This window comes from Centropristis striata, chromosome 9, assembly GCF_030273125.1.
Source record: "Centropristis striata isolate RG_2023a ecotype Rhode Island chromosome 9, C.striata_1.0, whole genome shotgun sequence".
NCBI classification, from domain to species: Eukaryota; Metazoa; Chordata; class Actinopteri; order Perciformes; family Serranidae; genus Centropristis; species Centropristis striata.
The window spans coordinates 25,804,967-25,831,024 of record NC_081525.1 but is presented as its reverse complement, the minus strand read 5'-3'; the positions used below and the strand labels follow the sequence as shown (position 1 = coordinate 25,831,024).

At 39.5% G+C, this 26,058-nt stretch overlaps 1 protein-coding gene across 1 annotated transcript in view; it reads right to left on the bottom strand.

The window, feature by feature from the left end:
- rabgap1l (RAB GTPase activating protein 1-like) overlaps positions 1 to 26,058 on the bottom strand; it is a 190,718-nt gene that overhangs the window by 43,515 nt on the left and 121,145 nt on the right. Inside the window, exons 14-15 of the mRNA XM_059340861.1 lie at positions 19,279 to 19,392; positions 1,041 to 1,115 (exon numbers count right to left, since the gene is read on the bottom strand). Coding sequence (XP_059196844.1) covers positions 1,041 to 1,115; positions 19,279 to 19,392 — 189 coding nt within the window. The remainder of the gene's footprint in view (positions 1 to 1,040; positions 1,116 to 19,278; positions 19,393 to 26,058) is intronic.

The window sequence follows — 26,058 nt, the reverse complement described above, 5'->3', positions numbered from 1 at the left end:
CACTCTCTCGCTCCCTCTATTCATGCACATCATTCTGCTATGAAGTGTTTTTCATTCCAGCGGTCAGCCAGAGACACTCTTACTGTCTCCCTCTCATCCTCCATGTACTCTCTTATATTGTCTCGGCTCTGCTTTATTGCACCCAGCACAAGCTCAGAGACTTATATACAGGCAGAGAGGTGCAGGTGCAGCTGCACAAGGCTGACATATTTTCTTTGTTAAAGGGTTAATCTTGTGATAATTGGTTCGACTGCTGCTCTTGAAGACAGTCGCATGAAGATGAAATTTCAGGATTTCAGCAGTTTCAAGGAGCTTTTACTTTGAAAGCATGGAGGAAGGGAAAAGCACCAGATTAATGATTCTCACTTCTTTGTGCGCTTATCTTCTCATATCTTTCCTTTCTTATTTCCCCTTAACTGTATGCTCTTAGTTTGCTAATGATAGTGTCTGCATGTATAATGAATGAAAAATTTAAGTGCATGTGTCTTTGCCTGTCTTATGACGATGATTGATTGTTATACTTTTTTTAAATACAGTTTAATGTAGGATGCACTGTGGTGAAGTACTATGTTCATTTGTATCTGTTTCTTACAATGACTAAAATGATTAATGGATTCATATAAATAGTAAATATTACATATTGTTGTTGGAACTATTTCTTCTAATATGCCACCTGGAGAATGCCACTTTTCAAACACCTGGAGGGGTTTTTTTTGCAGTTCTGCTTCACATTTCTATCATATACTGTATGTTTTACTTTTTTATATGTGTAAGTAAATAAAGCTTAAACTCAAATAAAACCATAATCAAGTTCTTCTGTAAATAAAAATAAGGTAATTGTAATAGTTTTACTTTTTAGCTTTACTAATAATGTTGCTAAGCATGTGTGTGCACAGAAAGTTGACAAAATAACACAATGACACACTGTTGTAAACTTTGTTGTTGTTTTGTATGCATACGTGTATTTGTATTCATCTTTCTGGTGCATTGTCTTGACCATGAGATGGCAGGCTTAGTGGATGGATGACAAGTTAACTCACATGCAGCAGGAGAACGGCGGCCAAAAACGACTGACCCTGGCAATAACCAATTTCCTCATCATAGACAGAGTAGGCCTAGGAGAGAGAGAGAAAAAGAGAATTGAACATACAAATTAAACATACAACCCCAAGTCCAAACTGTAATGTAATAAAAACAGAATGCAATGCTCCATCTGGGAAAGTTTAGTTTTTGTTAATATATATACTCATTCTGTTTGTTAATAATTATATTTTTGAGGGACTTCCGGATGTGCTTTGCCGTGTGAAGACGTGCGTGCGTTGGCTCCGTGTAAAAGTCGTCAAAAAACATTAATATCACCTTACTTCTACCAGTTTGGGGTAGTGAACAAATGCCGCTTTATTTCGGGAGCTAAAAATTACAATTTCAGTTCATTTTAAGACCGAAAATGACTTCTCGATCGACTAGAACGGGTGGAGAGAAGCAACAGGTGGTTAGCAACATAGCCTCCTCGGCTAGCAAGGCCAATGTTAGCCCATCACAAGCCGATGAGATACCTCAGTGGGCTAAGGAAATGATGTCCGAGATTAAAAAAGCCAACGTTGGGATTGAGAAATACAGAGAGGAGACAAAGAGCGAGATCGCGAAGTGCAAGGAAGAAATAGAAAAAGGAAGAAAAGAGGCTACGGCCGAGATGGAGAAATGGACCAAAAGTTTGGAAGAGAGCACGAAAGCCCAGTTTGAGTTGCTACGTTGGGAGGTGAGGCTAATTGGTGACAAAACTAGCAGTCTGGCTGATAGGATGGACGAACGGGAAAAAGAGGTGAATGAAACGTTAAATGATCAGTCCGACACCATAACCAACATGGGGACAAGACTGAAAGAAATGGAGAAGGAGATACTGAAGCTGAGGGAACGGAGTGAAGATCTCGAGGCACGATCACGGCGCAAGAACATACGTGTCGTGGGGGTAAGAGAAGGGGCCGAGGCTGGCAAAATGCCGTTGGAGTTTATGGCTGGCTTACTGAAAGAAAAGTTGGGTCTAGCGGCAACACCGACGCTGGACCGGGCACACCGGACACTCGGCGCGAGACGAGACAGGAACGGAGCTCCACCGAGAGCATTCGTAGTGAGATGTCATTACTACACAGAGAAAGAGGAATACTGAAGAAGGCGAGGGAAATGGAGAGAACACCCGAGGGTCGAAGCGGACAGATTCACATCTTCCCGGACTACACACAGGAAGTAAACAGTAAGAGAGCAGCCTTCAGGGAAGCAAGAAGCCTCCTGCGGACCTGCACAGATACGGGCTGCGTTACCCGGCAACACTGGTGATTACGCCAGAAGGAGGACAAACGAAAATCTTCAATAACCCAAAAGACGCTGTGGGTTACATCAAGAAGGAACTGAGCCCTGGGTGAAGCCTATGGATTGACTTGATCCCGGCTAAGTAGAAATGACACATGTTTACACTGTTGAAGTGGGGGGATTAATATAGGCAGGGTATTGTTGATCAGTCCTGACAATATTGACAGATTATTTGGTGTCAGTGTATATTTAAAGGGAGTGTGTGTGTGTGTGTGTGTGTGTGTGGGTATGTATGTATGTGTGTATATATATGTATATATATATATATATATATGTGTATGTGTATGTATGTGTATATGTATGTGTATATTTATAGTCATCTATTTCTAGAAGCTATTGTTGTCCTCCCTCATATCACTGTTTTACCCTATTCAAGGTGTAAGGGTTGAATGTTCCCCCTTGACTGCTGTTGCCCACCCTCTATGGTATTGCTTTTTGTTTCTATTCCACTACTTTACCCTATTCAGGATCTCATTGTTCAGAGCTCCCCCTGTTTGCTTTTCCCATTAGGTGAATAAGTCAAAAGGGTGATGTTATATTTTTCAGACTAAGAGGGTGATATACACGGAGCTGCACACGGTAGGCTTGGTGTGCAGGAGATGGTGGACCGGTTGGCCACAAGAGTGCTCGTTAAAAGCACTGTGTTTGGGTTAGCGTTCATATATGTTATGTGTTAGGTATTGACTGTGTTTGTGTGTGTGATGCCCCCCCTTCCTTCCCAGACCCCCTCCTTTTAACTTTATTTTATTTTATTTTTATTTTTTTTGCTTTTGCTGCCAAATCTTCAAGGTGTGATCTGGATAGTGGGTACCATAGGGGCGCAATGGTGACATCAGGCCACGGTCTCCTGACAAGGCACCAACCTTGGATCCGAGCAGTATGGCCACAAAACTGATGAGCTGGAATGTAAGGGCGATCAATAAGCCAGCTAAACGGAGTAAGGTATTTTCACATCTGAGAGACCAGGGAGTAGAGATAATTTACTTACAGGAGACACATTTGCTAAACAGGGACATCCCCAAGCTCTGTAGGGGGGGATTTAATCAGGTTTATCACTCAAATTTTAATAGTAAGAGTCGGGGAGAGGCCATCCTCATACACAGGAATGTACAATTTATAGAGACAACTACAATAGAGGATAAACATGGTCGGTATATTATTGTAGTTGGAAAATTATTCAATAAGCCAGTGGTGCTGGCAAACATATATGCACCCAATTGGGATAATGTTCAATTTTTTAAGGACCTACGTATTCTCATTATTACCAAATTTGGATACTCATAATCTGATTCTCAGGGGAGACTTGAATTGTGTCCTAGATTCAACTCTGGACCGCTCTAGCCCAACATCTAATGTATTAAGCAAATCAGCACAATGCATTAACTCCTTCTGTAATGTATATGGTATATTTGATCCGTGGAGATATGTAAACCCAACATCCAGGCAGTACTCCTTTTACTCCCCACCACATCGGACGTATACTAGGATTGACTATTTCTTATTAGATAATAAACTGACCCCTATAGTAACAGATATAGAATACTCAGGTATATTAATATCCGATCATAGCCCAGTCATATTGAAACTTCACTTTCCTGAGAACACGCCACCTCAGAGAATGTGGCGCCTTAACAACAGGCTATTGGCAGATGATAATTTTACAAAATTTATAAACTCGCAAATAGTCTTTTTCTTAGAGTTTAATGATACTCCTGACATAAGTAGTGCCATTTTGTGGGAATCCTTAAAAGCTTATATACGAGGACAAATAATTTCATATAATGCTGGTCAAAGGAAAAGAAAGAAGAAACGTACCACAGAATTGATAAAGGCCATAAAAGAAGTTGACCTAGCAAATTCTAGGGCTCCCTCTGAGGAGCTACATAAGAAGCGTATTTTGCTCCAAACTGAATATGATATCTTAATAAACCAACGTGAGGAGGATCTATATCTTAGGTTGGGACAGGATCTCTATGAGCATGGTGAGCGCGCAAGTAAGCTCCTCAGCCACCAGCTGAAGCAATCAGCGGCTGCTGGTATGATAGTGGAGATAGGGGATAATTTGGGAAATAAAATTATAGATCAGAAAGGTATTAATAACCAATTTAAGTCTTTTTATAAGGATCTTTATACTTCAGAAGTAAATGACAGGGAGCGAGTGAAGAATTTTTTTGAAAATCTGGAAATGCCATCCTTAGAGAGGGCAGATAGGGATAGATTAGAGGGACCCCTGACTGCAAGGGAGATGGAGAATGCGATTCGAAATATGAAGACAGGTAAGGCGCCGGGCCCTGATGGGTTCCCGAGTGAATTTTATAAAACATTTGCTCCTAAACTAATACCCCTGCTTTGTAGAGTATATAAGGAGATCCTTGATAAAAAATCTTTACCTCAAACAATGTCACAGGCTATGATCTCTGTGCTCCTTAAGAAAAATAAGGATTCACTTAAATGTGAATCATACCGCCCAGTGAGTTTACTTGGATGTGATTATAAGATATTGACCAAAGTACTGGCAGCTAGGATTGAGCCTGTTATAAGTAAGGTAACACATCCTGACCAGACAGGGTTTGTTGCTGGCAGACAACTTTCCAGTAGTCTTCGTCGCCTTTTTAATGTGATGTACACTGCTGAGGATAACATTGAGCCTGAGATTGTGATATCCCTAGATGCCCACAAAGACTTTGATAGAATAGAGTATTTCTATCTGTTCACGGCCCTTGAGAGATTTGGATTTGGTCCTAAATTTCGTTCGTGGATTGAGATAATATATGCAAACCCCAAAGCTATGGTAAGGACTAACAATGTAATATCTGAACCTTTTCCTCTGTTTCGGGGAACAAGGCAGGGGTGCCCTTTGTCACCCCTGCTCTTTGATGTGGCAATAGAGCCCCTTGCAATAATGCTGAGGAATGCTGCTGGACTGGGGGGAATACGCAGAGGGATGCAAAACCATAAACTTTCTCTATACGCTGATGACCTCCTCCTTTTCTTGTCGAACCCTGTCACGAGCATCCCGGTGGCTCTTGGTATTATCGAAGACTTTGGGAGGGTTTCGGGTTATAAAATTAACCTCGGAAAAAGTGTTCTTTTCCCAATTAATAGACAGGCGAGGAGACTATCATTCCAGGCCTATCCTTTTACAACACATAAAGATAAATTCACTTATTTGGGTGTTAATGTAACAAGTAAATATAAAGACTTATTTAATCATAACTTTAAAGTAGCATTAGATGAGGCAAAATTAGATATGGAAAGGTGGTCATCTCTCCCACTATCATTAGCAGGGAAGATAAATACTGTTAAAATGACTGTAATGCCACGGTTCCTGTATTTGTTCCAGACAATACCAATTTTCATTCCTAAATCATTTTTTAAAGAACTGAATAAATGTACATCCACCTTTATCTGGAAAAAAACAGTCCCCCGGATAAGAAGAGAGTTCCTTGAGAGACAGAGAGAAGAGGGAGGCCTGGCCCTACCAAATTATATGCATTATTATTGGGCGGCTAATATACATAAGCTGTTGTTTTGGGTCTCACAGTTAGATGATGATGAAACCCCAGTGTGGGTACATATGGAAAGATATGCATCTAGCCCAGTGTCCCTACGCTCCCTGGTCTGCGCTCCTCTGCCCTTAAGCAAGCACCTCTACACAAACAACCCTGTTGTACATGACTCTATCAAAATCTGGGTCCAATTCAGAATACATTTTAAAAGCAGAAACGCTCTCCTATCTGCTCCCGTCTATGGCAATCATTTGTTTTCCCCGGCCCTTGGGGGAACAGCGTTTAGGGAAATGTCTAGAGCTGGGGTGGAATGTGTTAAAAATCTTTTTAAAGATGGTGTATTTATGTCTGCTGCTCTGCTGGAGAAGCAATATGGAATTCCCTCAAAGAATAACTACCTCAGATACTTTCAGATTCGAGATTTTGTGAAAAAGACCTTCTCCTCATCCCTTGAATTACCTCAGAGTGGGTGGATAGATGGGCTATTGGACATGAACCCTGCCTCTTAAAGGGATGGTTTCTATGCTTTATGGGAATATCCAGAAGGTTGCTTCCCCATCCCTTGATTACATAAAAAGGAAATGGGAGGAAGAGTTAGAGTTGGACATATCGGAGGTTGATTGGAGATGGGCAGTAGAACTGATACACTCTTCTTCTATATGTGTTAGACACGGATTGATTCAGTTTAAGGTGCTACACAGACTTCATTTCACAAGGGAGAAACTGGCAAGAATTTACCAGGGAGCAGACCCGACTTGCCCTAGATGTAAACAGGTACCAGCCAACATATGTCACATGTTCTGGTCTTGTCCCAGGCTAAAAGAGTTTTGGACCAACATTTTCAAAACCTTCTCATCCATCTATAACAAAAATATAGAGCCTGGTCCTCTGGCAGCCATTTTTGGTGTGGCACCGGAGGAAACGCAATTAACGATTGCTCAAAGAAAAGCAATAGCATTCTCTTCATTGTTGGCCAGGAGATTGATCTTACTTAACTGGATAAAGGCAACACTGCCAACTCACGAACGATGGGTAGAGGAGGTGATGGCACACCTTAAATTTGAACATCTTAGATTTACTTTGCAGGGCAACACTAAGAGATACTCTAAGGTCTGGCAGCCTTTCATTTTTTATTTTGAACGTGAGTTTTCATCTGCTCCAACATAAATGGCAGCTTTTGACCCCCCCCCTGTATTTTATTTCTTTATTTTTTTTAATGTCTTTATTTCTTTATTATTACTATTATTATTTTACTATTTATTATTATTATTATTAATATTATTATTGTTTTGGAATTAATGAATATTATTATTGTTGTTGATGTCATTTTTGTTATTTTTATTTATCTACTTATTTTAACCCGAGAGTGTCTGGACCACGCAGGTGGTGGGTATGTCTGATGTCTGGTATTAGTAGGATCTGTCTTGTTACTGTTTTGTCTGTAGTTTAGACCTGTATTTGTGATGTATATTTTGAATCCTACTATTTTGTCTTGAATGGGATGTTTGACGTTTGAATATGAAAATCAATAAAAACACTTTGATTATTATTATTATAATTATATTTTTGATTATGTTTCACACTACTAACGTTTTTGAAATCAGGGTTGTAGTTCGGCCTCCTTGGGCCTAAATACCTGATTAACACACTTTAATTATACTTAAAAAGCATGATGGCCAAGCAAAACTGCTTTATGAGCAACAAAGGCCACTTTCGTATTAGATATGTTTTCTTCATTGTTGAGTATGTTTGTTTAGGTGAAAAAATTAAAAGATTAAATGACATTAGTCTGAAATCTTCCATAGGTGTTCAAGTGGCTTCAGGTTTCCCTTACTTTGTCCCCAATATGTATAATTCTAGTTGCTTTCACAGAGTGTAACTTTAAAAATTTGATTATCTTCAATTAAACCGATGATGATAGCAACTAAAACTGGTTATACTTCTCTTTCTAATAAATTGTTCTACTTGGCCGCGAGTCAGCTGGAAACATTAAAGTCAGATGGAGTTTTCAAAGCAGCCAACTACAGCTGTTAAAATATCCCAGTGACGGCTGTTGTTTAATGTTGGTATTTTGGAGACACAAGAACTTGTGTGGATGAATTAACTTTAATAATTTGTGGAACAGAGAGAAGTGGCCTTTGATGTGAAGCTGGGATGTGATATAGCTAAATTGTTTTTTAAAACACTGTCAGGATCAATAACAGTTACCTGATGGGTGCCGATTGCACAGGTGCTGATGTTATATTCTGTGAATACTGTGACTTTAAAGTATTATCATCACCATGGATGTGACTGTACTTTTAGGAGTGTGAATACCAGCATTCTTTATGCAACTCTTTTAGTCTATAGCAACCTCTTTAAATCAAGGACAGTATGTGAGCCAATTAGAAGTAGCATGAGAGATTTTTTCCTTATTTTTCAGATGACACTAACTCTGTTTTTCAGTGCAGGCAATTGAGACAAAACTGATTACACCCTTCTTGAAGATTAAAGGGTGAACTGAAAGCATGTTCAGACTTTGGATTGCACTTTAAACATAATGACTACTGGCCCTAATCTCTGAGGCCTTATCTTACACTGGGCACGAAGCTGCACAGCACAATGCAGTGCAACTGTTATTGCTAGTTTCAGACCGATGCAGTTGTCATTTTAACGCCTAGCACACGTTAGCCCCTTTCACAGTGCCATACCGCAAATGTTCCGCTACATTGCCAGAAATATCTGTGCTGGCTTTTCATCTTAGAGCATTCAAAGTGATCCCACAAAGACGTGATATCTGTGCCCTTTCAGAGTGCAGTCCGGCGTCACGGAATGAGGTGGGAGGATAGTGGGATGAGAGGATAGTGGGATGAGAGGATAGTGACGTGCGACAGAGCAGCAGCAGTGCTGCGCAGTAGCACAGTGCTAATAGGCTACACAGTTAGCTCTATAGCAGTACAGTATGTATGTGCTGCAGCAGGATGTGTTCACTTGGCGACCTCCGTTTACAATAAGCACCAGACACACTGTGCACAGTTAGTGAAGCCGTTTTTTACGATCAGCAGCGGACATCACATGGAGTGTGTGTTAGACGTCACGCGCAAATTCAAATATTCCGCCTTGCCGGGATCGCCCGTTCACAGTGGTCCTGCTTCCAACAGTCCCACCAATTTCCGCCTCGGTGACTACCTCTGGCGGAAAAGGCATCCTGCTTCGGGCACATTCATAGTGGAGGTTAAATGTTACAGAGCTGTAAATGTCCCGGCATGAAACGGCACTATGAAAGGGGCTGTTGTGTAAGTAGCATATTTACTTGCCTCATCTGTTTCCATTGGTCATGTTTGACCGGCGGTGACTGGTGCGGCGCTAATAGCCCCGCTACCGGTGATCTCGCTACCAGCCGGGGGACAGCGGTGCCGGGGGACAGCGGTGCCGCCGAGAGACCTTTCGCCTTTCAACTTTCGCTCTAAATTATTTAAAACGCCGTCTACAGCTAAAGAGAGTTTCGCGTCTGCAGCAGCCATGTTGGATCCGGAAAACTACAAGCTTCCAAATGCCGAGTAGTACGCGTCATCATCTTGCCGTCCCTCCCCGCTCTGTGATTGGATCCCTAAAACAGGGCTAAGAAACGGTCCTGGATTCCAGACCCTTTCGCAGTTCGAAATTAAATTCGAGCGCGCAAGGCAGTCTGGGTATACCCAGGCTAGGCGCCTATGTAAGAGGGTTCACAATGCACATACACTCTGCTGCTGTTGGATAGGCTTTGCAGCCAAATGTTGAGTTGTTGATGGGACGGAAGATTGGGAGGAAACAGCTTTTTAAATGGCAGATTCAGCTAATTGGACTGCATGCTTACCTGGGTTTTAAAGTGTATAGGAGATGACAGATGATAGGTTCATGTTAACCTATGATTGGCCATTTGAAGTTGCATATCATCTTTTTTTATACCCATTACTTACCAAGCAAGGCAACCTGAATAATTTTCTGCCACTCCTTGTCTTACACTGTTACAAACATTCACACTAAGGGGCTGCGCAGTTCAACCACAGTGTGATACAGTAACACCAGTCAATGAACAACTCCACTGGAGCAGCTAGGGGATTTAGTGTCTTGCACTTCAGTGTTGAAGGAAGCGGGGAGTGTCAGCCTCTGATTTAGTCAGTCCGTTTAAATGCTAAATAAAGTGTTCAATCATGCTGCTATGGTTAAAAGTTGCCTGATATAGATTATAGTAGCACAAGAAGGGATATACAACAGTGATATAGGGTGATATTAGCTAAATTGGGCCACATTTTGGTAAATCGCTTGGGACAATAACACAATAACATATATGCCATTTCCATGTGTTTTTATGATTAATAATGACTGTTTCTGATAATTTTGTGTTGAAATTATGTAATAAAATATAATTATTTAGGCCCTAAAGTTCTTAAAACATTGGCTGTGCAAACTTTTTTTGCATGAGCAGTTTCAGGTAAAATGGGCCAGTCAAACTGTAAAGGGAAATAGTAATTTAATATCAATTTTTATTTTAAAAAGGTTTATTGCTTTGGTCATGAAAAATGTGACCACATGTTATGGTTATATTTTGGTATGCACAGGAACTCCAGCTTCCTTTCAGAGTCAGAAACAAGCAATCTCTGCACCATTTGAACTAAATTGCTTCGTGCCTTGTTGATCTAGAGAATAGCTCATGCAGAGGAGGATATTTCCGAGGAGACAGTTACTCTCTAGCATCAGCGTTTTTTCTTTTTCTTTTTCAGAGGTTTCTGGGGACGGTCTCTCTCTTTGTCAGTGTCTCATTTCTCACTTCACCCCTCACTATGCGGCATCTTTTCACAAATGATTTAAGTCTCTGTATCAAAAAACACAACACCAAAATTATATGCCAATTTTAAGCAACAAACATTCCAAGGAAAAGTGCAGCAAAGACTGCGTAATATTAAAGTGACAAGGATGCTGGTTCTGCTCAGAGAACAGTATAAAGCTATTCATAATATCACAAAGTTTTTAATTCATTTTTTATAATTGACTGTAACTTTAAACCTGCAATAAGTGATATATTTGGCCACTTGGGGGCAGCAGACACAAGTTGTTAACACAACGTTGACATATCATCACCTTTTATGTTGAACAAACAGTTGATTATTTACACATCCAGCAGTTATTTTGCAAATTTAAGTCTTTTAGGTGTTTTTTTAACTCTGTTTGAGGTCTGTTTTTGATTTCTAACAACTCCTAAGGAAATTATCTGGCTTTAAATGCTGATAACGCTCAACTATTTTTCAACTAGCTAGTCTGCTGTTTCATTGCTGAGAAGGTAGTATACAGTTATTTTTTTAGACCTTTTTGGGTGATAACAGCCACCTACTACAGTCAAAAATTATATTATGAGAGCGATGAAATGCAGGTCTGACACATCTATCAATTTTCCAACTTAATTAAGATAAAACCAAGCCCACTTACGAAAAACAAAAGCCTCAACTGTGCTGTGATTTGCTAGTATAAGTTTGCTAGTTAGTTTGCTAGCCAGCTCTGTGCTTTAATGCTGCATTGGTAACAAATAATGATTGGAACAAAGTTTTATTAATCTTGTGGCTTGAAGTACTTTCCTACGCTGTGACAAGAGCATTTGTACGAAGCATTAAATTATTTCACAATTAAGTATAAATCTCTGTGAAGCAGAATAGAGCTACAGATGCCAATTCCCTGTAAGTTCATCACTATTGACAACCCCTTTGATTATATATAATCAGATTGCAGTAATCACTATGGTGGTAATGTAACATAAAAAAATAAAAAGCTGCCATTGACACAGGTGGCTTAACTTGGGGTAGAAAGGAATCGCTGCTGCTGTTGAAGGATGATTCATTTTGAACAGTGAAACAAAGAAACTCAAGTCATGCCACAACCAAAAGAAAAAGGTCTGACCACTGCAGTATTAATAGACAAGTTGGCCTGTACAACATAAGAAATCCGGCTGGTTTGGTCATTAAAGTATGGAAGACCAACCAAGGAGAATAACCTTCAGATGACCGTCGGGAGAGGCGCTGTCTTAAAACAGTCGGTGGTTGACACACCCCACAAATCATGCTAATGAGCAAACAGACAGGCCTCTTCACAAAGTAAACAAGAATCTAGGGATAGGCAAAAGCGTCTGAAATCATTCGTCCTACACTTTTTTTTATGGGGAAGGAGGACTTAAGCTTCATCTCTGATCTGGCACTATTCTCGCAAGATAAAGGAGGCTGGAAGAAACACACAGAAAGAGTAAATTAAGTCATGGTCACCTAACAGATATATTAAAAAAAAAAAAAAAAAAAAAAAAAAAAAAAAACTCTTATTCTTTTCTCTTCTTTTCTTCTTTAACATATAGCACTCCTTTAGCAATGACAGTTAGCTCTTAAAGTTATGTACTTACTCAATTCCTATGGTCTATGTCTAGTACCATCAGGTTGAATGCACTTTATTGTAAGTCACTTTGGACAAAAGCGTCTGCTAAATGACATGTAATGTAATGTAATGTAAATCATTGTAAATCCAATGCTGGGCTAAATTGAGGAGCATTAGAAGTTGGAGGGGCACCATAAAGAGTGTCTTAACCACCTTACCTGACTTTTTTTATATAAGCTGGTGGGCAAAATTAGAAGCCTTGCAGCTCAAAATGTTTGAGAGGTCAGCAGCCAGACCAGAGCTGAGCATGAGCCCCGTAGAAAAGATCTCCTGTAATCCTTTTCTGCTGTACAAATGTTGGGGCATTTAATGAAAGACAATAATAGCATCTTAAATGTTACATGTAGTTCTGCTTATAGTTCAATATCTTCATCACAGATATTTTGGCAGGATGATCACTCCGCACATTGGGTTAAAAGATTCTCTCCCCCTTTTCCACGCTTGAAAAATGAATGTGGACATCCAGAGCTCCACCAATGATCTGTTCTGCTAATTTGGGGTTTGATGTGGAGGTAATGGAGAAGTCTTGTGGAGCTGTCTGGAGTGTAATCTACAAGCTGACATGCTTGATGGAGTGTGGCATTCACATGTCCCTAATTCGGCCGGGAGAAGTGGATGCTGACAGATGGATGGAGGAGGTCCTGGTGGGTGAAATCTAAATTTGTTAGCCTGAGCAGATAATAGGCTCAGAGGGGTGGATTATTACCAGCTATATGCCTATTTTATCTTCGTTTTTTATCTGTAAATGCATCAAAGTTTCTATAACATATATTTTTCCAGGGTGGGAGAGTTAACCACACGCCTAACTCCTCAAGGACCAGGAAGCAGAAAAAGAGGTTGGAACTCAGAAGACAACCGAGTGAGGACATTTATCATCAGCCTATGCTCCTCAGAGGAGCCAAGGGTATAAGTCAAGAAATAAAGTCAGTATATATAGCTCATAGGTTGATTCTGCAGCAGCCAGTGGAACCATTAATGATCATCTTTGCTGTATAAGTGTCCCTGATTGTCTGTCATTGCTTTTATAGTTTGTAGAATTATCTTTTATTGCATGATCTATATAGTATATTTGACAAATTCTGTACAAGAAATGTTTCATGGATTATATTATGCGACTTCCTAAACTCTTTTGCAGGACATGGCAGTGCATGCTAAGGCTGTGCTCTGAGTGCAGGCTCAGACAGCTTTATTAATTAACTTGTGAGCACTTTTGTAAGAATGCAGAACAAAAATCAATGAATTATTCTGGTCTGATGACAAGTTTGACTTAGTGTTAAAGAATGGACTTGTTTTATTTCTACAGCTTGGAAAATTAGGCAAACTAGACAGAATAATACAGTATGAGATCAGTTCATTTGATGCATGTCAAAGGCATACAGAATATATAATTCACATTTTCATTTAATTTGTAGACTCTATAAGAACTATATACATTAAAAAAATGAAAGTCAGCAAAATAATGAATATTTGAACACTCCAAAGAAGTGTTTGATTGAATCTATTAGAAAGACAGAAAATAGCTGAGATGGAAATTGTAATATTGTTAAAATCTGCATTATGAGTACCATTAAAGAGACAGAAATCATTTAGACCCCCAGTTGAAATACTGTAAAGAAACTGTTATTGAGTTATTGTTCTGTAATGTCTTCCATTGCTTTTGTGATTTACTTCACAAGATGTAAATATAATAGTAATAATATTTATTTTCTTAAAGGGTTTTTTTTTGGCCATGCATAGCTTTAATATTATAATAAAGAGAAGACAGGAAATGAGTGCAGAGACAGATTGAGAATGACAGCAAACTGGAGCTGGAGATATTGCGGTTCATGGTTGACACTTTGACCCCGACCATAAGGGATCTCCTTTATAATATACTATACATGTCGGGACATGTAAGAATATTAAAGCTTTAACTGTAAAGACTTTGCAGCCAGAGGTCTGTTTCCATGGTAATATAATTATTTTGTGATACATTACTCGCTCAGAAAGAGTTTCTCGCTTTCATAGATCAAATGTCAGTGCCAGCTCCAGAATAGTATTCAGCAGGGCACATTTTTATTCTAATAATCCTTGCTGGCATTGTGTTTAAAAGTATATGCAGATCTGATCTGGATGGCGGCCACCAGGACATGAACTAGCATCCTGAATAATGTGTGCATGGAAACACTCAGTGATCACTGGGATATGCAACATTAGCCTGGTTGATGAGGCGTTATCATGTTTGCCTTCTCTCCTTGCTTTGTTTTAGTTTTGTTTCCATGGAAATACAGCAGACATTCTCTTTATCCATTTATCTGCGAATCACAGGTTTTGAATCCCCACACCAGCTGGGAGGATAACGCTCAGCTCTCCCCTGTCAGAGTCTTGAGTGTCTTGAATGAGACAGTCCAAACCCTGTGTGCTGCAGCAGGCCTTCTGAGTGACCACCAATAGATGTTTGAGGTTGTACAGGTTAGCTGGAAGTGTGACTGAGTGGAGCATTAAGGGAATGAAGCAAATTATCACCGAATAAGAGCGTGGCGCTCAGGCGACCTTCCCTGGAGAATAAAGGTTAGAAAATAAGAGACTCCAGGCTTATTACTACCTAAGATATGAAGATGAATATAAACTTTGTCCTGGATTCTCTGTGCCTGTAACCCACTCATGCCTCAAGATCCAACCAACCTTATCAGCAGCAAATCTACATGGATTTGCATACAAATGCAGGCTGGCTCGCCACTGACCTAGTTGGGTCCAGACTGGACGCTAACCCTTCTTGACAGGTTCTCCCACAGCGCTGACCAGCCATACTCTACTTCTGCAGCGCCAGGAAAATACAAAGGAGCAAAACTTCTACTTCATCACTCTAAAACTACCTTTGATTTTAATGAGTAAACAATACACTTCTGCTATATCCATGTTTGTGTTCAATGTATACCTTCTATATACAGTACAGTATACCTTTTATCTCATTTAGCTTTGTGCTCACATGTTTTTGTTCATGACATAATTACTCGATGCAAATTTGTAGCATCTAATTAAGGTTACAGTTAATTAGGCATTATAGAACGAAATACTTCACACAAAATCACACTATTGTCTGTCATTGCTTTCATAGTTTGTAGAATTATCTTTTATTGCATGATCTATATAGTATATTTGACAAATTCTGTACAAGAAATGTTTCATGGATTATATTATGCGACTTCCTAAAATCTTTTGCAGGACATGGCAGTGCATGCTAAGGCTGTGCTCTGAGTGCAGGCTCAGACAGCTTTATTAATTAACTTGTGAGCACTTTTGTAAGAATGCAGAACAAAAATCAATGAATTATTCTGGTCTGATGACAAGTTTGACTTAGTGTTAAAGAATGGACTTGTTTTATTTCTACAGCTTGGAAAATTAGGCAAACTAGACAGAATAATACAGTATTAGATCAGTTCATTTGATGCATGTCAAAGGCATATAGAATATATTATTCACATTTTCATTTAATTTGTAGACTCTATAAGAACTATATACATTAAAAAAATGAAAGTCAGCATTGTAAGCCCATATCTATTGATACAGACCTCTAACTGAGAAAATGTTGGACACAATTGAATCAGTCTAAATATTTTTGCAATATTTAGATGTCCATATTTTCCAGTGTAATGTTAGGACAGTCAGTTGGAGAATTTATGGACGGTGAATCAAAAGACATGTGAAAATCTGCAGAGAAAAGCTAGTGTGCTGTTGTGTATCTTTGTAAATCGATCATCACCAAGAATAAAAATCCACTGATTAGAGTTACAATTAAGTATGATGTCTCCTGTATGTTCATTCTCGGCATTAAGGAAAAGATAAGGCTAATAAACAACTTTTATGGTTCTGGTTTTGCTAGCGTATGCACAATGCAACAATGCAAGACATTGAGAACATGCATCAGGTGAACAACAGCCCTGAGTGAAATATCTGAGAACGTTTATGGGAATCCCATTATGTTATGTTGGGTTTTGTGAAAAAAAAAAAAAAAAAGTGTAAGAAAGACTATTTAAGTTGCTACTAAACTTTCATATTTGTCTCTATGGTAAAATATTAGTGTCTTGCTAGCTGTTTTACTTGCATGTAGCTTTCTGTAACCTTTGGCTGTCAAAACTTGAGTGAAGTACTGATAAACTGTGAACAGATTGATGAGTCCTCTGCCAAATCTCTGCTGTTACTGAATACACTTCATTGGTGTGAGAACTGTTGTTAAGCTTTACCAAAAATGATCTGTAATCAGCTATTTTGGTATTGAAGATTATTAAGGAATTTACTTTGGAGATTAAGTTTTTGAGAGCTGTACTGCTTTACCATTATAATATTATATCCCCTTTTTACCATATGATAAAATTAATTAAAATTATACACATTTAGTTTTTCTCATCATGATAGAGCTGCTGGATATATTGCAGGGCAATGCAAAGGCATCTGTGCATAACAAAGCACCTTTGTTGAGTTCACAGCCGCAGACAACCTAAGAGGACAGTGACGGAGATTAAGACTGGCTTTAATACTTTACATTTCTGCTGACCTTGGCTTTTGTCTGAATAAAATGTACAGTGTGTCTTCACAGATAATTACCTCAGGATGTGAGTCCACTGGGACCCTCTCCTTAGAGCACTTATTTTCCTCATTCATTCTTTTTAATGGAAGGGAGGCTCAACTGCATGTTTTCTTTTATGGTAGCAGGATTGTGGCTGATCCGCTAAAGGTCAGTGTGAAAGATACTCTGTCTGCAAGTTTGTATGGCTGGCTTCATGTTTTCAATATATTATGATTGCAATTAATATTATCCATTGCTGGATTTAGACAGTTGATGCATAACATGGGGGCTATATGAGACTGTTACGTGTCATCTATTCACTTATGCAATGATGCAGCGTGGGTTGGAGATTTGTGATTGAACAGAATCTTTAATCTCTTCAACTGCGCCAGCGTCCTCGGTCTACTTTCTGTCTTTCAGAGACCTTAGTGGGTTTCAACGCAACAGGTATCATATGAAAATAGAAGACCCAGGGCAGCCACTGGTACCAACATGTCATGATGGGTAAATAACCCTCCAAAGTGAGGATACATTTTGTCGAGGAAAACCCAAGCATGTCCATTTTCACAGGAGTTTCTTGACCTTAAGATATCTGAATGAAGATGGGTTCTATAGTTACCAACAGGTCTCCACTTTACAGACACAGACAGAAACAATGCTTCTTTTTTTGATACTCTAAATGTTACTACTATGAATATTTCTGCACAGTGGGGCCTTTTGTGACCTCTAGGATAACATTAGCCTCATGAAACGTTGCACAAACTATGAGACCTAAGGCATTCAGAGGATAGATGACATTTCTAGGTACATTGACAATAAGCAGTTTATAGAACAAACATGCTCACCATCCAATCACAGAGAAAACCTCCAAATGTCAAAACTTTGAGATAACAAATCAACCCATTAATTATTTGGTGTTCCTCAAGGTCTTGGTGTCTTAATGTGGTATTCTGGAAGGGTACATCAGCATCATCATAGTGTTTAAGCTTTACACTACAAATTTTCAATATTTGAATAGGTGCCTGACCAAAACATAAAGTTTACTATTATTTATGACTAGAAAAAAAGTGCTGAGCTGCAAATGAATCTCAGGGTTTACAGCTTTCAGATGATGTACATCACTTCTATGTGCCATTTACTGTAAACATGCTACTTCCGGGGCGTCCCGGTGGCTCACACTGGTAGAGCGCTTACCATTAAGGCTGAGTCCTTCCTGCTGCGGACCCGGGTTTGAATCCGGCCTGAGGTCTCTTTGCCGCATGTCCTCCCCTTTCTATCTATCACTTTCAATAAAAGCAAAAATGCCCAAAAAAAAAAAAAACACGCTACTTCCCCCTACAACGTCTCCTGCCCCCCTAAAAAAGACAAAACTAGGTCTATGGTAGGGAATGGTGTGGTGAAAGAGGTTAAGACAGAAAAGAGGACTTGACATGTACTGTATTTTAACTTATACTCACCAGATGTGCATCACTATTCAAACTGAATTTCATTTCGAGTTCTATAATAAATTAGTGCACACACTGGCCTACCTCACTCATAGCTTTAAATCTAATGTATTTTGATGTGAGACATTGCTGGTGTTGTCCCCTTTGCAAGGTTTACTCTGCAATAGAACATAAAATGCTGTGTTTTAATGGAAGTACCCCTGCAAACTCAGGCTACATCTCACAAGCTATTTTTCGCTACTAAATTTAAGTCTCAAGGACATATAGGGTCTACTCAGGATTAGCCTGGCATTGCAATCCTCAGTGAATTATTGAGAGTCATTATGTTGATGACTTTATTTCTGCCTTTAAAAATCCAAAGCATACAAACCAGTTACAATGGAGACATGAAATATTCTGTGGCGTATTTCTTGCTTTATATTTAATATGCAGAAACCATTTTTGGAGGGTAATTTAAGAGAAATCTGCCACCTACATAACAACCATCAGCCATGTTTTTCCACTTTGGAAACTGGAAGAAAAGATCAATGACTGTCCACTGAGTGGTGTGTATGTCCGGTATGTCCTGTGTAGGAAGGGTTCATGCTGATGTCTCAGTAAAAGCGGGCACTGTCAATCCTATATTTTAGAGCCAACTTCAAATGCCAAGCAAATTCCTACTGAGCATTGCCAGACCAAAAAGAGCAACAAAAAAGACACACACACAAAAAAACAGTAATAGCTGACTTCATAGGAAAAGGCACAAATTTTAGAAGGTCTACAGTAGCACGCCGTTCAGAATTAGCATCTCATCTTGCAGCAATTGATTCTCAGCAGGAAAGTTTTCAAAAAACGCACTAACTCAGCATGAAAGAGTGTGTATCCAGATTTGCCTTCTGTTTCATGATGCCACAGAGAAAGTGAGCCTAACATGGAGTACTGTATAATCCAACAAGGATTTCAGCCCCTCTACAACCTCAGTGTCAAATCTCAGGCTCACCTTGCAGATCTTGTATAGTGAATCCTGTCCGTCTCCGTCAGAGTCTTTAAAGTAGTCATGTGCAGGGAAGGTGCGGTGGATGTCGCGGGTGATGACGCTTTCCTGAGCAGAGTCCTGCAACACACATGGATTGCACGCTTTAGACAAACAATGGACTAAATTTTTCTGAAATTTTTCATGCACGTTCACCCTTTACTGCTTTATGCACTTGTTTCTAAATAGATTCATGAGAACCCACAAGCTTTATGACATTTACACAGATCATGTTCCGTCTGAATTTTCGCAGTTTGTAAATGTTTATATACAGTAGAAAAGGAGGCAATGTATCGTGCTCAACTCACAACAGACTGTTTCAATTCACTGCTATGTCACCGTGTCTGTTTGGGTGTGTATTAGTGTTTGTCCCATTCCTCCTACTACAGCACTCCCCGGCCCTCAATCTCTTAGTCGTCTAATCCACAGCCACTGCAGTGTACACACAAACACACACAAAACAAGCCTGCTTGTTTTCCTATGCGCTTCTCACTCACAATCACTGTACACACACAGCACAGGCACTCTGCTATTTTCCCTTCACTTTACACACACACACACACACACACACACACACACACACACACACACACACACACACACACACACACACACACACACACACACACACACACACACACACACACACACACACACACACACACACACACACACACACACACACACACACACACACACACACACACACACACACACACACACACACACACACACACACACACACACACACACACACACACACACACACACACACGACCAGAGAAAAGACTGGCAGCACAGCTTTCTCCAACAACTCACTGTATGCTGTAGATAAACCAACACTGAGCCTGACTGGCCTTGATGTGTGTTTGTGTGTATGAGAGAAAATGGGAGTGTGTGCAATTTCATCCCTCTTTCTTCTCACCTCCCCTTGTTTCCTGACAGTAGAGAGAAAAGGACGGAGGGAGGCCGGCCGCTTGTAGAAAATGTTGCAGAATATCAGGCTCACATGGTGAAAGGTGTCGGTCAGGAGGTCCTTTATTGCTGATTAATTGATAATCAAAATAATTGCTTGCTGCATACCTTGTTGTTTTTGTACTTAAATTAAGAGACTCATTTTAATTAACTGTTTAATAAATGCTCTAAGGCATTTTATTGCCCATCATTAGATAGACAGTAGACATGAAAACATATATATTTTTGTTAATGTGCTACATGGAGTAACTGGACATATTTTATAAGTTTATTTGTGTAATTTATATTTAGAGGTTGTTTTTTTTAGATTATTGTTGTTAATCAACTTTACGAAGTTTGTTTTTGTAAATTAATTGAATTTGGGAAGAAAAATTCTAATTCTCAGAAAGAAAATCCTGCCTGTGAAAGATAAAATAAATCAACTGTTATTAATCATAGCTGACTTATTTTCACCCACTTCTTTTCACAATAATGATCCTAATATTTGTCAAATAATCACAAATACAATTATGCACACCAAATTCAATTTATCCCTACTCCATATTTTGATATTACACTCAACAATAAGCTCCATATAATTCCTTGTTTATCATGTTGCCAATATCCTACAATATTCTTTATTGCTGTGAATATATATGCTTTATGCATGTCCTTTACATATCTATCCATTAAACAAACGCACACACACACACACACACACACACACACACACACACACACAGGTTTGACAGAAACTGCTGGCACAACTGTGTGTAATGCTTTAATGAGATTTGTCGTGTGGAGGTGGTGTGTCGCTCTGTGTATTATGTGGAAATGGAACCAACAGTTTTACATTGTGTTTCTTCTGCGGCACAAAAATAAAGCACATGCAGCTCTTCAGGAATGAAAGTTGCGATGTGTGAGATTTCTTTCATCGTGTGTTCATGGTCGTCTTAACCCAAAACACTTTTCCTAAACGATACACAAAGGATGGATGAATAAGAATTCAAACTTCGTTAAATCATATTTAAATGCAATTTAGATGGAACACAGGATGCATCAGACAGTCGCAACAGTGGGTGCCAAATGGATGCCTCTGACATCTATGACTAAAACTGCTGAATCAATTAGTGGAGTGGAGAGTTTTGAACTGTTGGTTGGACAAAACAAGTATTTAGATAACATCTCTCTGGGCTTTTGTGATGCACATTTTCCAATTATTTTATGAATTTAATAGACCAAATGATTAATTTGTATTCCAAAAAATAATTATCAGTTGCAGCCCTAGTAACATTAAACAAATGAATTTCTAGACTGAAGATTGAAACACCATATTCCTCCTCCACACAGATGTTTCCATCTTCACAGAGAGAAATCATAATTTAAGTAGCAAACGAGAGAATAGAGTCGAGGACGGCCGCACAAAGAACACTTATTAATCACTCGGCGAGTAAAAACATTACTTTTAAAATAATTATAGACTGATGATTAATGTATTGCTTTATTTATGAGTTAGACCATCAATAACAAATACATTTATGACTCTGAAATTACCATGGCAACATCAACGAAGTCCAGTAAAAATCTGGCTGACAGTGAAAGTTGTAAACACTTTGATTTAATAAACCATGCATGCCTCGAATAATTAATGGCCTCATTACTCAAAAAACACCACAAAAAAAGAGACTCTGCCTAATCTCCTTCTTTCTCATCTCAAATCCTTTCTTCCTCTTCTCTTTAATTTCCTCCTGAATATTTCCTTCCATCCTTGAATTCTTTACTCCCATCTGCGTTATTCCTCCTCTCACTGATCTCTTCCATATTCTCCCCTCTTTCCTCCTTCATCTCCTACTGTACCCTCTCTTCTTCTCCTTTGTCATTCTCTTCCCTTTATTATATTTCTCTCATCAATTTCACCTTCTACTCAATTTTCTACATAATTTCCTTCTCTGCTCTCCTTTCACCTCCATGTGTCTCCCTAAATATTTGCCTCACTTTCAGTTCAGAAAGCAAACACGCAAAGACGTTTAAGCCCTCTGGTCCCAGTGTGCAGGATAACAAGACCAGCCTTTTCTCTGACAGTTATTCTTTACACAGTTCATGCACTAATGTTCTCCTCCTGCAGTGAAATTAAAAGAACACAGATTTTTGTCTGTGTCAACAAAATTTGTTCAGGAGTCCTGCATAGCTTAGAGGAAAAACACTGTACACAAAGAGATAAATAGTGTTTACTAGGTTGTACAGATCTTTCGAAAGTTACCAATTTATTACAATTGTGCAAATATTTTGGATTCTGTAAATGTGATCTTCATCCCTTACACTGCAGTGTACAGAGGGTAAGTTACTGCATCTTGCTTGCATTGTGTTCTGTAGAGTGCAACTGGAAAAATAACAATGCATGTTTGGTTAGGGATCAATGCTCAATGTCGCCCAATTTTATTTTGTTTTATGGTGAACTGATTCTTTAATTCACTACAGACCTGAGAGCTGGATAGTGTACACCTTTTCTTCATAACTGAACAAGAGTTATATGCTTATTTGGATGGATGGGTGTGTGTGTGTGTGTGTGTGTGTGTGTGTGCGGAAGCTGGCAGCTCTTTGATCTCTACGGGGAGGTTGAGGTGTTCAGGAAGAACAGCAGCCACATCAGCAGCATCAGTTCTCCGTCAGAGTGCCCCAGTTCAACATCGCTGCAGTACAGGGTGAGTACAAACACAAAACAAGAAGAATGAACCCTGTACGTTATCACCCCATTTCCATGGGCAAAGACAGAGAGCCATCTATAGGTCTGCTTACTCATTCCTGGTCTGAAAATGTGCATGTGTTAGTTTGGCAAATCAGGACCGACCTGCTGATTCCTCAGCTGTCAAACTCTTACCTTGCATCAGAAAGCCAGAAAATAAACAAGCAACACGGTGACCAGGTCAGGGAACCCTGTCTACGCTCATACAGTCGAGGCTCTTTTGCTAACAAACTCTGCAGGTTTTACGGGACAAATCCAGATGTTTACCGTTCCTGTCATGGCTTTGACATCATAAGGCATCAACAGGTCAACCTGGATATTGTCAATAAGTGTGGGACAGCTACAAGTACGGAATAATTTTACGAATACCGGGACGATACTGACTCAGCTGTACTGTAAAATAAGTTACATTCCAGTAATTTACTCTGTTATTCTACAGTTTCCTTTCTTCATTAAGTGCAAATGGCATAAAAAAAGGAACATTACACAAATGTAAAACCATAGGATGGGAGTTTATGTAAATTAATACAATGGGGCATTTACAGTATTATTCAATTGCTTAATGGTTTTCATTCATTCATTCATTACCATTAACCGCTTATCCGCAATCGGGTCGCGGGCTGGAGCCGATCCCAGCTGTCATTGGGCTAACACATAGAGACAGACAATCACACTCTCATTCACACGGGCACTGCGGGCAATTTAGAGTCACCAATTATACCTAAGTGCATGTTTTTGGACTGTGGGAGGAAGCCGGAGAACCACGGGGAGAACATTCAAACTCCACACAGAAGAGCCACAGGCGGGAGGCGAACCGGCGACCCTCTAGCTGTGAGGCGAGAGCGCTAACCACTACAGCACCGTGTAGCCCTGCTTAGTGGTCTTGAGATGCTTAATTACTGTGACTTCTAAGTAAAAGTACAAAACATACTACTGCTGAATGAAGGCAACTTTCTTTTCTTGTAGTAAAACTTTAAATTTAATGTAATTTTTAAAGAAACTGTAAAAAAAAAAAAGTGTAAGTGTAAGCAACAAAAGTTTGTTATTTATGGAAGAATTATCCTATCTTTATTCAAGAGCATAGATTTTCAGTTTGAGAGCATAATTTGTCTTTCTCGTGCTCAGATTTGTTCTCCTCATGCTCACATTTTGCGCTCGCACTCAGATTTCTGCTGGTTTCTTTCAAAATGTGTGCGTGCACTTAAAAATCACATGCTTGTGCTCACATTTCTTCTTCTTGGACACAAACATTTTGCTCGCACTCAAATATGTCCTGTGCGCACTCAAATCTAAAGTCTACGCGCTCAGATCTCAACTCTGCGCTCTCAAAACTTTTGTGCTCGCACCCAGAACACCCACGTCCTCTCAGGTTGAGGTGTCTGCTCAGACTGAACGTGGTCCCGCCCTGCGCTTAAAGTAGTGTGTTTCACCAGCCAATAGGGAGACAGCTAGATTGTGGGCCGGTCTTAGGTGCGTTCCCTCGGCTTTTTGAGCGCTCCGTCGGGGCGGGTATATGGTCTGTTTGTAAAACTGCTTCTCTCTTAAAATACACCAATTTACCATATTAGCCAGCTACTTGAATCGTCACCTATTTAAAACGCAGCATATTTATGTAGAATTAATCTTAAGTAGTCCTAAGAAGAGTTATGGTAGTTTAGATTTTTTTTTCTATTATTATTTATATATATATATATATATATATATATATATATATATTTTTTTTTTATGTTATCAACATATATAGCGGGCCTTCATTGTAACATGTACGAAAAGTACAATAATTGGCAACGTATGATCGTACCAGAGGCAGGTAGGCACACATAATGATGCGCGAGCTGAAGGGAATCCCCGCTGACGTCACTTCATTCATAATGAGTTTCTGTCCCCAGTGCCGACAAAGGCTCGCTATATATGTTGATAAGTACAAGTGTTTTGAGTTGTAGCAACATTTAGCAATGAACTTACTTGAGGTCTTTGGCCATCCATCTGTCTCCCATTCATTCGCTGCCGCGCTCCGAATCCTGCTCAAGGTCTTCTTCTTGTGAAAGTGAAAGTATTACCAACATTAGCCTAATTATGCGCCCCCTGGCTTTGACCGCGTAAATAGGACGGTGATACACGTTGCAATAAGAGAATCAGCTGGTTACACGGATTGTATTACTGTTACATTAATTTATCAATTAAAATTTTAAATCATAATAAGACATGCAGCAAGAGTGCGGTGGACGGGATGCGAACCGGCGTCCCATGGTTTAAAATGCAACAGGTGATAGCGTACTTCACCACTGGACTATCGTGACACCACTATACAGATGAAAAAAAAAATATATATATACACATATATATATATATAAATAATAATAGAAAACAAAAAACCTAAACTACCATAACTCTTCTTAGGACTACTTAAGATTAATTCTACATAAATATGCTGCGTTTTAAATAGGTGACGATTCAAATAGCTGGCTAATATGGTAAATTGGTGTATTTTAAGAGAGAAGCAGTTTTACAAACAGACCATATACCCGCCCCGACGGAGCGCTTAAAAAGCCGAGGGAACGCACCTAAGACCGGCCCACAATCTAGCTGTCTCCCTATTGGCTGGTGAAACACACTACTTTAAGCGCAGGGCGGGACCACGTTCAGTCTGAGCAGACACCTCAACCTGAGAGGACGTGTGTGTTCTGGGTGCGAGCACAAAAGTTTTGAGAGCGCAGAGTTGAGATCTGAGCGCGTAGACTTTAGATTTGAGTGTGCACAGGACATATTTGAGTGCGAGCAAAATGTTTGTGTCCAAGAAGAAGAAAGGTGAGCACAAGCATGTGATTTTTAAGTGCACGCACACATTTTGAAAGAAAGCAGCAGAAATCTGAGTGCGAGCGCAAAATGTGAGCATGAAGAGAACAAATCTGAGCACGAGAAAGACAAATTATGCTCTCAAACTGAAAATCTACACTCTTGAATAAAGATAGGATAATTCTTCCATAGTTATTTAACAGATAAATACATTTTTAAATACAGATATACTGGAGTATGTATAAAAACATAGC